Source organism: Lepisosteus platostomus, chromosome 13 (genome assembly GCF_059453375.1).
Source record: "Lepisosteus platostomus isolate fLepPlt1 chromosome 13, fLepPlt1.hap1, whole genome shotgun sequence".
NCBI classification, from domain to species: Eukaryota; Metazoa; Chordata; class Actinopteri; order Semionotiformes; family Lepisosteidae; genus Lepisosteus; species Lepisosteus platostomus.
Genome location: NC_142623.1, coordinates 42,403,929 through 42,416,606, shown reverse-complemented (window position 1 = coordinate 42,416,606; position 12,678 = coordinate 42,403,929). Strand labels below are relative to the sequence as shown.

Genomic DNA, 12,678 nt, shown 5'->3' with positions numbered 1-12,678 from the left:
TTATTTTTCAATTTCATCTTGCCTCAATGTAACATTAAGGCAAAGACACACACACACAAAATAAAAAACACAAATTGAAAATGGACATTACATTTTCCAGCCACAATGTAAAAGCTATGGCAAATATGGCTTATTGATCTCTTGAAAATCAGATTTTTGGTTTCTGTTCTGTTAAAGTGCTGTATTATAGTTAGTGTTCCGCTGTGTCATGTTCGGTTTATACACAACTATGATAAATTACTTTATGAATTACTTTATGATTTTTATGTTTATTTTTTCAGTTTCTACTGATTTACACCCCTTCCTCAGTTCGCTCAAAACTATTTTACTGGGTATTTAGTATTACGAAACCACAGGCGGTTTCATCTTGCTGTCCTGATGCTGAACAATGACATTTATGACTTACTCTTACAGACTCAGTGCAACCTTCTGGTGAGAAGCTGTAAGCAGAAGAAGAAACTAATCATAGATGAGCATGAATTGTCAAAAGGATAAGCATTTATTTACTCCGCTTTGTGTTTTGGACAAAAGCCCTCTGTTTTCTGGCATTTGTTCAGAAATTATCTCCTTAGTAACCGACCCAACAATCAGTGCAAATTAGATCACATAGTGGAAGTCAGTACCCAGTCCTAGTGCTGAGAGATCCCAGTGTTAGCTAGTTTTCATTCCTGCAATGCTGCTCATCACTGCTGGTAACCCATTCCTTGTTTAAACGTTTGTCCACCTGCTTCTGCCCTAACTTGTCCTTGGCTTCACAGCTAACAGACAACTGTTCTGACAACTCAGTATACAGAACAGATTTTATGTAATCTCTTCTCGACTTGTTTATTTAGAGCATGCTACCTTATTTCTGTCTAAATAGCTTGGAATAGGTGATAGATTCATCGTGAACACACACAGTTGGGGATGAAAATCACTCCCATAATGAGAGATTTCATTGCTGAAGTTCATCTAGTTACATTTCAGTAAACACACCAGTACAAGGGCACTCAGAAACTCAGAAACTGGTCAAGGGTAGATACCACTTACAAATTCCATTAGACCTTTTAAGAGCGAAAAGCATGTTTAAAAATTATGGCTCAAATAGAAATAAAAATGAAATTGTTAACAATTTGGCAGGAACATACCCCAGAAGACAAGGTGTTCCCCTAGGGACAGGGCTGGGAACACTAGCTGAAAGTAATTGAGAGCTCAAGTGAAAGAAACACCATGCTCTGTGTCCTGGAAGGTGGATATTGGAAGCAATGAACATAATTCGGTACAGGTTTTATGCTATTTCTTTATTTTGAGAAATTGTGTGTCATTAAAATTTGCCTCTTGGCAGAGGCATTGTCACCATAACACTCTGTGAGTCTTGTTACATTTTTACAGTAGTCTCAAGCCCTGATCCTGGAGAGCCCCAATCCAGACAGTGCTGCAGCGCATGTTAAATCACCTGTGTTGCAATATTATGAACACTTGGAAGTAATTTGTTAAGGTAGCTCTGTTTCTTGAAGGCCAGAGGGTATTCTGTTTTCTGTCCCAAGTGACCACTAAATTACTTATTCTAGTTGTTCCATCACTCCCGGTAAAATTGTTCCATGTCTTTAGAAAGTGATGATTTACCTGTTAAGTATAATATCTTCAGGACTGGTGTTCTCCGGGTTAGATTAGAGACCCTGTGCCCTCACGAATGAGACCAGAAGAAAGGTTGCAAATGAGAGGAGACCATTTGGCCTGTCTTGCTTATTTGCTTTCTGGTAGCATATTGATCAGAGTACTGTATACTGTCCAGCCAGAAAATGTGCTGCAGCATGGGTGGGCAGGTTGTTCAAGACCCCACGATCACTTCAGGGATTTCAGGTACGGATGGGAGCTATAAACAATATAAGGAGAAGGCTTCCATACATTTAGCTGTGCACAAAACACCTTTAGGACTTTTGTGCCAGAGCTGACTGAGACACTTGGTAACTGTTTTCATGGTCTGTACTGAGGCTAAAGAGTGAACTTCATTATTTTTCTGCACTAATCCCCAAATCAAGACTGCCTCAGATTTAAAGAAGCCACGTGTCTTGCCATTTCTGAAATTTATTTAATTTCCATCTGCTATTTGTTTGAAAGGATAAAGAACACTTTAAATCATTAAGCACTCAGGCTCAGTTAAACAGCTCACAACAAGCAAGAAAAGAGCAGTGTTTCCTGGCGATATTTTGTGTGCAGTAGAAATGTCACTAAATTTGCTCCCTTAAGATGTTTAAAACAGAAACAGAATGCTTGACTTGTTGGTTTAGTTCAGGGTTTTCTAATCCTCTTCCTGGGGACTCAATCGCCTGCTGGTTTTAATTGCAGTTGGGCTCTTGAATTTTTAATCGAACCAACAAGTTACTTGGTTGGAACAATTGCAAGTTTTTTTTTTTATTCAATTGTTGAAAACTTTAGCTTTCTTATGTTGAAAATGTCGTGAAAAATAAAACTATGCAAGAGTTAAAAGGCGACCTCCAGCATGCTCTGGAACTGAAATCAATTAAAGGGTTTTAGTTGATTAATTCAACTTATTAAACTATGAAGGTTCAGTGATTTTACTGAGCGCTCAGGTGGTTCAAAATCCAGCAGACATGGTGTCTCCAGGTCCAGGCCTGGGAATCTTGCTGTCCTTAAACTTTTAGATTTCATAAAACCAGAAAAAAACGTCTAAAGATCTCTTAGTAAATCCACAAACTGCAGGAGCTGATCACTCTGTTGGGTTTTCATACAGCCACTGAAACTACATTTCTACAGAAATGTCATTCAGAAGGAGACCAACTCAGGAATCCTCCCTTCCAACCCCAACACCACCAACCTCCACCGAGCAAGAGAACTGAACGTTTCATTTCAGCTTCGAAATACTTTAAAGCTTTCTTTGCTGTCAAATAAGGACAGTCTTCTATTACTGCTCGGATGAAGTAACAGAAACAGGAAAAGGAACTTGCAAATTCATGGTTACCCAATGAGAACAAAAAAAGATCTGACCTTCAGACAATATTCTTTTCCCAGAAATGTATTTTACATGGAGTAAGTGTCCATTGATGATGTTTCCAAAAAGTGGTTTCCAAAAACTGCAATACGTACGTCAAACGTCCCACCCCCAGCACTTCACAAAAATGTTTTTTTACAACAAAATATCCTACTGCACATTTTTCTGAATGTGGTCTTTTTTCCAAACAGATATTCAGCCATTTAGATGTGTGTATAATACAGCAAGCATTGTGTAGCTGTGTTGTCAAGCTTTAACTTAAAAGGTCTAAACATATTGTAACTGTAAATATAAATTTATTAAAAGTAAAGCACGACATTATGATGCATTAAAAACAGAACATTCCTTAACACTTCTTATTTCAACTTCATGGTTGACTAAATTGAGAAAGCAAGCTAAAATTGCTCTCACATGGCTGAATGATCCTTACCATGTAAACTGCCATATGATCTGTGTTACTGATACAATAAAAAGTGAATGAGAAAATAAAACATTGACTTTACTCCAAAAACAAAAAAGGACAACCTCAGGCGAGGTTTATGACATTAATTTTTACTGACTGAGGTACTACACAGAACAGAATTCAGGAAATAAAAATCTGAAATGCAGTTAATGTCTCCATGTGGTAGCACCAGCAAGAACTGCATTTATTGCTTCCATTACACACATGTATGTACAATACCCACACTGGCCACAATATCAGAAAACTCCACTGAACAGCATGTTGGGTCTCTATGAGCAGAAATAACAGCCTGGGTAGTCTGGGCCTTTCATACCGAGCAAGGTTTCAAAATATCTTCATTCCAGACTTGTTCCTTTTTTATCTGGCAGGATCTCCTGCAGCTGAGGTCACAAGCTTGTGAGACTGAACTGCCCGTTCCAGTTTTAAACAGGGTCACGCACAGCCTGCCACTGGGACTCTGTTCTTTAGATCTCATACCATTTCGTCTAGCATATAAAAAAGATTATTCTAATACGACATCCCCATGTCTGTATGTTGAACACATGTATGAGAGGGGAGAACCAACTCTGTCCAATAAAGCTAATTAAGTTAATGAAGGGCCGAAGAGGAAGGAAGACCAGAGAGGTTCTGGCCCTCCGTGATGTCCCCTTAATGTACGAACACTACATTGCATAAAGTTGTAGACAATGAAATAATGCAGAATGATGGACTCAAGCAAAACCCCTTCTGTATGATGGCAAAACTAAAGCACTGCTTTGGGTTCTTTTGCGGGAAGCAGCAGGACAGGGGAAGATCCACCAGGAGCAGGATGGAGAATCCCTCATACCGAGCAAGGCTTCACAATCCTGTTCTCAGACCATGCCCCTGACTTCTAGTTTTTATTTCAGCTGAGCTCTCGATGAGTTGGAATTACTGAAACCTTAGTTTATTCAAATGCTTAATTTTAAGCCCTGGCTGTACCCAGGTCTGAGTTTCAGAAACGACCTCTTTTACAAGCATTATACTGTATACACTCAATAAAACAAACAGATCTGTAATTCAACTTGGTTTACATTTTTATATAAAAATTAGCTATAAAAATGTATCAGGAAGTTCTCAATTAATGGGCAGAGTAACAGGTAGGAATCACATTATCAAACACTACACTGCCAAACATTCTCATTAGTAAAATTCACATGGTACCTACATTTTAAGAGCTGAAATTATTTATAAAAATTTTTTGACAATCAAATAATTGATTGTCTAATTAGCTTAATAAAGAAAGAGCTCCATTGAAGATCTGAACACGTATACCTCAGAGGTGTACCTCAGGACTAATAATGAGAAGCACTAAGTAAGATCTCCATCTCGAGTTCCGGAGAGTACCAGCCCAGCAAATTGGATAGATAATCATTAAAACCTCAGCTTTTAAAGTTTTTGCTAAGGTATTTTGTGATAATTTAATGGTCAAAATTCATGATACCAGACAGGCTTTAACTACCAGAGTTCCCATTAATGTAACAAACTACTGTACTACTTAGTTGTCTATAAATTTACATTTGTCCCTGCCCTAACCTTTATAACACAGGACTCGGGCTCTTGTGATTTGCAGTAGTTGGAGACTCCTGAATTGGAGAGCTCTGGCTCCTCCTTGTGGCTCCTCCAAAAGTTAATGTAACATGGGTGTGTTTCAGTATTGATCCAGTTTATCCTTGTCCGGTTCTCTGTTAGCTTGACACCTTCATTCAATCACTAATTAAAACAATCAAAATATCCACCTTCAATCTGTTTGAAGCTTTAAGGTCACTTGAACCAGGAACGGCTGTGAACACTGGGTTACAGTCCTTTACTGTCTGCATTAATCACAGAGATGTATGATAACCTTAGAAAAACATTCCTGCTCATCAAAGGTTGGGCAACCAATTGTGAATTGTTTAGAATAATATTCTAACACGCTCCCATAACAAAATAGGAAAATAACACCCATCCATATGTAGGGCTTATCCTAAAAGTTCTAAGCTAAAACTTCTTTGTTGACCAGCATCCATATCACCCTGCAACTCACAACTGGCATCCCACTGAAGCTGAGCAGGTATGAGCCTGGTCAGTCCCTGGAAAGGAGACCTCCTTGGAAAAACTAAGGTTGCTGCTGGAAGAAGTGTTAGTGGGGTTATAGTAGGGGGAGCTCACCCCACGATCTTTGTGGGTCCTAATGCCCCAGTATAGTGACGGGGACACTACATTGTGAAATGGCCCCATCTTTCGGATGAGACATAAAGCCGAGGTCCTGACTCTCTGTGGTCATTAAAAATGACTGGCCCTTACCAATCATGCCCGTCTAATAATCCCCATCTCCGAACTGGCTTCATCACTTTTTTCTCCTCCCTATTGATAGCTGGTGTATGGTGACTGGCACACTATGGCTGCCGTTGTATCATCCAGCTGGGAGCTGCACACTGGTGGTGGCGGGTAGCCCCTTAACTGTACAGCATTTTGAGTGGACTGTCCAAAAAAGCGCTATGTAAGTGTTAGGAATTATTATTTTCAAGAGCTCCTCTGATTACATACAGTAGAAAACTTATGGCCATTTTTGCACATGTTCAATCCTTTTGTCTTCTTTAGAGAGCTGAGAATTGAATAGAAAAGCATCCTTGGAGAAAGGACTCCATGTTTAAAAGGGTTCTTTAATTGATGTTGTGTGCCGGCATACTGTTTTAGACAGCTTAGCTATAATCAGGTATTCCTAAGTAAGACGCAAAGTAAATCCCTGTTTCAGTCCTGGGTATCTAAACCAGACAGGAGCGGGTTTTCTTCATCAGCTTCTCCCCTAGTTTGGAGAGCAATGTTAAGTTTGTGCCAGAACATCCTGGTCTCTTCTCTGTGTCCGGGCCACTTCAGGTAGGTCCTCTTCTTGACCAGCTTCCTCATCCTGTGGTATGGGGACAGCTGGCAGGCAGGAATGTCCTCCAGGAAGACCAGGATCAGCACGTCCTTCTGCTCATCGAAAAGACGGAAACTGGCCACCTGGATCTCCCTGGAGCACCACTCGCTCTCCAGGTAGTGCCGGCTGATCAGGCAGATGGTCTTGCGGCTGTTGTAGATGCTGTCCACGATGTTGTCGATGATGGGCTTGCCGGCCTCGAAGTCTCGGTGATGCAGACACAGCCTCCATCCCTGGACCTGCTCCAGGTTGGGCAGCAGCTCCCTCAGGACCCAGAGCTCATCATGCGTGTTGTACGAGACGAAAGCATCATACTGGTATTGCAGGACAGGCCTTCTCCTTTTTTTCCTGTTGTCATAGAGGAAGGCCAGGAAGAGGTAGTAGGCATAGACCACCTGCCAGCGCAGGAATCTGTAGAAGAAAGAGGCCAGTAAGGTCAGGGCGACCAGTGTGGTGCTGGAAATGAAGCAGATGAACTCCAAGTCCACGCTGCAGGAATCCATTTTGAGGTCAATCAGTTTCATTCCCCTCAGGTTCGGCGGATATTTGCAGAAATACGTGTTCATGTAGATGACTTGAGCATACGTGTCATGCAGAGCCCATTTCAGGAACCAAGAATTGTCACAGTCGCAGGAAAAGCTGTTCTCCCGCAGGTCCACGTATTTCACCGATGGCAATGAGCGGATGAGGGATTCGGTGATGACGGTCAACTCGTTGCCTTTGGCTCGCAGGATCTTCACTTGGGTGAGATTGGCGTGGATCAGGAAGTCCAAGGTTTGCAAACGCCCTTGAGTCAGAATGAATTCGGTTAGGTTTGGGATTGGTTGAAACAGCTGTGGAGTAAGATTGCCAATCGCATTTCTGCTAATATCAAGGAAGGATAATTTAGGAGTGTAGCTGAAAGTCTGGGGGTGGAGGAAGTTTATGTTCAGACGTCCAGCGTGAAGTTCTATTAGAGAGTCTAGACCCTCTAAAAAGTTTGAAGGCAGATTGAGAAGGCCTTCGTGACCCTGGCTGTTGAGTGACAATGTTTTCAAGGACTTCAGTAAAGAGAAAGGTGGGCTTTTGAGCTTTGCTGTGCTCTCATACGATATAAAATTATCAAAAAGCTGAAGCTCTCTCAAGGCAGGCATTCCTGAAAAGACAGTACCTGTTCTTAGGATGTCTCCTGTAATCTTATTTGAGCCCAGTAGCAGTGTAGTTAGGTTAAGCAGCCCCTGAAAAGCACCTTCTTCTATTTCACTAATCTGATTATCCACCAGGTTCAGTGATTTAAGGGAGTTCAAATTCTGGAAGGTACCATTCTTGAGAGAACTAAGTTGGTTTGACTTGAGGTCCAAAACCACTAGCTTGCGCAGGCTTAAAAACATTGGATATGTAATCATCCAAATGTGGTTCTTTCCCAATCTAAGGCTTCGAAGATTTATCAGGTCCTGAAAGGCAGAACCATTAATATCTCTAATAAGATTGTTAACTAGGTAGAGCTCTTTAAGCATGGTCATCTTGGCAAAATCTGAGCTCTTCAGCTCGCTAATGCTATTGTAACTGAGATCCAAAGTTTCCAGGCTGGTGATGATTCGTACTGCAACCGGGACTGCATTCAGCTGGTTGTAAGAAAGGTTCAGAGCATGCAGCTGGGACATGTTTTTGAATACAAAATCTGCAACCTGAACAAGTTTGTTCCTCGATAAATCCAAATCACGTAAGAGGGAGCAAGGCTTAAGCCCATCTCCGAGAGAGCCCAGACTATTCCCTTGAAGGTTAAAGACCCGCAGTAAAGGAAGCATCTGACAGGTTACATTCAAAAAAGCTTTGACTTTTAGATGTTTCAAGTTGCTCATTGTCAGGACTTCCAAAGAGCTGTTCAGGCTCTGCAACACAGAAAATAGTACTTCTTCCGAAATGTTGGTACCATTTAATGACAGTTTCTTCACATCTCTCAGAAGAAAACCATCTCGGATGTACCATTCTTCACTACCATTTGTACCTGAATATGACAGGTCTAAACTCTCAAGTTTAGGAAGGATGTCGGTTGTAACGTTAAGTTTTGTTAACGGATTCCAGGATAAATCAAGCACTTTCAGGGCTAAAGGAAAATCTGACAAGTCTTCAGTTTGGAAAGTGAAAAGGCTGTTGTTTCCAACATGTAGCTGCTGCAGGTGAGGAAATTTCAGAATGGGTCTGACCTTGTTGAGATGCTGGAGCTCATTCGTGGTCAAGTTCACAAACCTGATGCTCCGAAGAAAGCGAAAGGCCGTGGATTCAACGCTCTTAATGTTGTTGTCACCCAGCTGTAGGACTGTCAGATTGCCCAGCCCCTCAAAAATGTTTTCTGAAAGTACGGACAGCTTGTTGCGGGCCATGTTCAACTCCTGCAGGTTGACCAGGTGCTTGAAGGCCCCTTCAGCCACCCGCGAGATGAGATTACGGGAGATGTTCAAAACTCTCAGATTGCTGAGGTTTCTGAAATTCTCGAGCTGGATCCGTGAGATGAGATTATCTGAAATATCTAAAACTGTGACATTGGGGGGTATGTTAGACGGCACAAGGCCTAACTGCTCCGAATAGCAGAGCACCTTCAGTCTGTTGGTATAATTGAGAGAGCCATGAGCCACGCAGCTCCCCAGGGAGTACCCAGCTGTCGGTGCAAAACGAACCCAGGTAGGCAGCAGGCAACATGAGAATAGATAAATAAAATGCATGCTCTTCCCCAAAGGTATTAATATTTTTTATTTTGTAGAAAGTCCAGCAGTCTCTGCAGCTGACGATGACTGGAGAATTTCCGGTAGCGACAGTCTCCGTGACTCAGATGGGAATATTGCTCCGTTTTGAACTGTTGCGGAACAAGTATCGCTTTTTAGGGGTAAACTGCGTTAAGCACTTTCATCTTCATCCTATTATGAAAACTTCCTGTGAAGAAAAAGTGGAAGTGTATGAATGCATCCTATAGAATATCTGTTTACAGCCCGTTGCAAATAGATGGGGAACCAAACATCAGACCACACCTCTGGTTCTTCACGTGTAGAATTACATACAACTTATTTTTAATGGAGCAGATTTGTTCTTACTGTGGGCTAGCTCAGCACTCCAATCTTATATTCAGTAAATCCTAAAAATATCCTAGAGTGTGTTTCAGCTGAAACATTTAACTAAATGGTTGAGCCTGTTTTTTCATCTGCAAAGTATGCACTTCTTAGTGCAATGATAATTGCTAACACTTATATAGCACTTTTCTGGACACTCCACTCAAAGCGCTTTACAGGTAATGGGGATCCCCTCCACCACCACCAGTGTGCAGCCCCACCTGGATGATGTGACGGCAGCCATAGTGCGCCAGAACACTCACCACACATCAGCTATCAGTGGGCAGGAGAGCAGAGTAATGAAGCCAATTCATAGATGTGGAGGCCATGATTGGTAAGGGCCAATGGGAAATTTGGGCAGGACGCCGGGGTTATACCCCTACACTTTTCGAGAAACGCCCACAGTCAGGACCTCGGTTTTACGTCTCATCCGAAGGATGGCGCCTGTTTACAGTATAGTGTCCCCGTCACTATACTGGGGCATTAGGACCCACATGGACCGCAGGGTGAGCACCCCCTGCTGGCCCCACTAACACCTCTTCCAGCAGCTACCTTAGTTTTTCCCAGGAGGTCTCCCATCCAGGTACTGACCAGGCTCACACCTGCTGAGCTCCAGTAGGTTGCCAGTTGTGAGTTGCAGAATGATATGGCTGCTGGCTACACTGGCTAGTTTAGACAAATACCCTTTGTTTGTACATGTGTACAGTCGAGTGTACCTTTAATTATTTTCTCTTAAATTATGATTATTGGGCAATGTGTTTATAGCAGCCTTCTCGGGTGAAGTATTTGCGTTTTAGTTTCTTGTTTCCTTTTTTACCATATGTGGGACCTGTTAGAAATTCACTAGTTCATCGCCTTGTCCGTGTAAATGTAACCTCCCTGCTGACGTTTACTTGCATGATCCTGTCCACACATGGAAGTGTTCATAATAATCAGTATCCATTCCAACATGTCACCATTTAACCTGCGTTTTTTAAACAGGTTGAATATTTTTTAAAAAGGGGCAGAGTGGTGGCACTGTGGCTGGGAGGTTGCCGGTTCGTATCCCGTGGCCAGCAGAGGAATCCTACTCCCCTGGACCCCTGAGCAAGGCCCTTAACCCCAACTGCTCCAGGGGCGCCGTACACTATAACCGGCTGACCCTGCGCTCTGACCCCCAGCTTCTCTCCCTGTCTGTGTGTCTCATGGAGAGCAGGTTGGGGTCTGCGAAAAGACAAATTCCTAATGCAAGAAGCTGTATATGGCCAATAAAGTGATCTGATCTTATATTCTTTGTGAAGGCTAATCGAAACCATGTAGGTGCTTAATGTGTGCGATCAACCACTAGATGTCGTCATGATGCTTTTACACACAATATAATACAGTACTTGTATTTATGTCTACATACTATACTAAACAGTTTGGGGAACAAACTGAAAACTGTTCTGTTTCCCATCTTCATTGCTAGGAGTTTCAGAAGGCGGAAAGCCTCCTCTTGTGTAACCAATCTTATTCTTATGCAGTTCCTACATACTTATTCAACATTAACTACCTTCATGGAATTGCATGATTTTCCCACAGCACATCTGTGCCCCTAAAAAATAAATCTAATTCTCGCATCTCTGCCATTGAAGAACACCAACCCTGAGTCTAGTTCAATAAAAACTCATTTACACATTTCTTGAAAAACAACTAAAAACCCAGATAAGATACGGCTACAAAGAAGTAAGTAAAAGTGTAAGTTCTCCTTCTCTGCAAAGTTTAGGCTGGTTCTGAGATTTATACATATTTTAAGTAAATAGTCAAATGCAATAATACTCACCATCGCACTTCTGAGCACGGCTGAGGCTGGGATTTACTGCTGTCTTCACCCGTCTCTGCACTGACAGAACAAGCACAATTACCTTACAGATAATATCTTTGATACCTCACAAGTACCAAAATAACAAAGTGAAAACTGGACCGAAACTTTGAAACTTGAAACACCGGACCGGAACTTGAACGTCCATCCAGCCACCGCTCCTCGCAGAAGATCCCGGCAGTCCGGGTCCTCCCCAGCTCCACCGCGTCTCCGCGCCGCCAGGGCGGGCGGCGGTGAGGAAGTGCGCTTTAAGGAAGCCCTCCCACGGCAACAACACAGCGACGGCCCGCAGCGGCTGCCGGGATCTTCCCTTTGTGTTACTTACTCATCACGCTGCCCCAGCTAGGGGCATTAAAGTGATGCAGAACTGCTCTGGAACAAAACACAGTGCCTTTCCACAGACCGGTTTAATAAAATAACTTGCTTGTTTGTCCAGAACATTCCACTATTTTCTGTCTAAATCTCTCTTTTCCTTTGTTTAATAGCCACATGGCAGTTCCTTTTTTTCTTTCCTTTTAAATTGAGAGAGGGGAAGTGCAGTAGATAATTACCTTCTTTATCTGACCATTGTATCTGTTTTCTTGTGTTTGTTTTGTAATGTTTTTCTTCTCTTTCATGACGGCTTCATAAATGGTGTTAAGTAATACATGATGCAACACAAAAGCATAAAGTCATTCAGCTAGGACATGTAACTTCATTAAATAGTCTAGAAAAAGTGCTTGTGCAGCTTTTCACACACAGCGAGGGCCACTCAAGAACCTCTGAATCAGTTTGAAATCGATCCCACCCACCACACCAAACCAAGACACGGCCCACATCACCGACCACCCTGTTAAACCGATGTACCCTAGCCTCCTTGTGCAAGGTTACTGGGGCTCTGTAACCTTGATCCGTACTTACTGTGGATGTACCTACTGTACCTGTGCATAACCTAGACACCTTTTACTCCAGTCATATATTGGTATTACCCCACTACTATTGAAGTGCCCACAGAGCACTGGTAATAGCCTTCCACTCCCACCCCGGAGTTAGGGACACTTGCCCCATGATCTTGAGGGTAGTAGCATCTACCCCCCCCACTTCTCCACCAACGCTCACCTTCTTTGCACTGTCTGGCAAACTGGGAGAACTTGTTCCTGCCCTTTCTCTTTCTTTCTCCTGAAGTCTGGCCTGCAGCCTCTCTCTCCCCTTATCTCTGCCCGGTGAGCAGCACACCTGTGTAACCAGGAAGGGCCAGGAGCCCTCTGCCTGCGTGAAGCTGCAAGCCTGCCTATTCTCTGAGGCCGTCCTCTCCGCCGAACCGCCGCAATCCCCTCACCACGTTACAGCACAGTACAGTACTGCATTCCTCTCTACTGCCGCCCCCCACCACCACCAACG

General features: G+C 42.8%; 1 protein-coding gene across 11 annotated transcripts in view; it reads right to left on the bottom strand.

Annotated features, from left to right (window-relative positions):
• The window catches only part of tlr22 (toll-like receptor 22), a 53,709-nt gene that overhangs the window by 39,884 nt on the left and 1,147 nt on the right, over positions 1 to 12,678 (bottom strand). For 2 of the 11 annotated variants that reach the window (XM_088604733.1, XM_088604731.1), the window contains exons 2-3: positions 11,260 to 11,319; positions 3,269 to 9,285 (exon numbers count right to left, since the gene is read on the bottom strand). In XM_088604733.1, coding sequence (XP_088460859.1) covers positions 6,207 to 9,077 — 2,871 coding nt within the window. In that variant the 5' untranslated portion in view covers positions 9,078 to 9,285; positions 11,260 to 11,319 and the 3' untranslated portion in view covers positions 3,269 to 6,206. The other 9 variants (XR_015926197.1, XR_015926196.1, XM_088604729.1 and 6 more) reach the window with 8 other exon arrangements.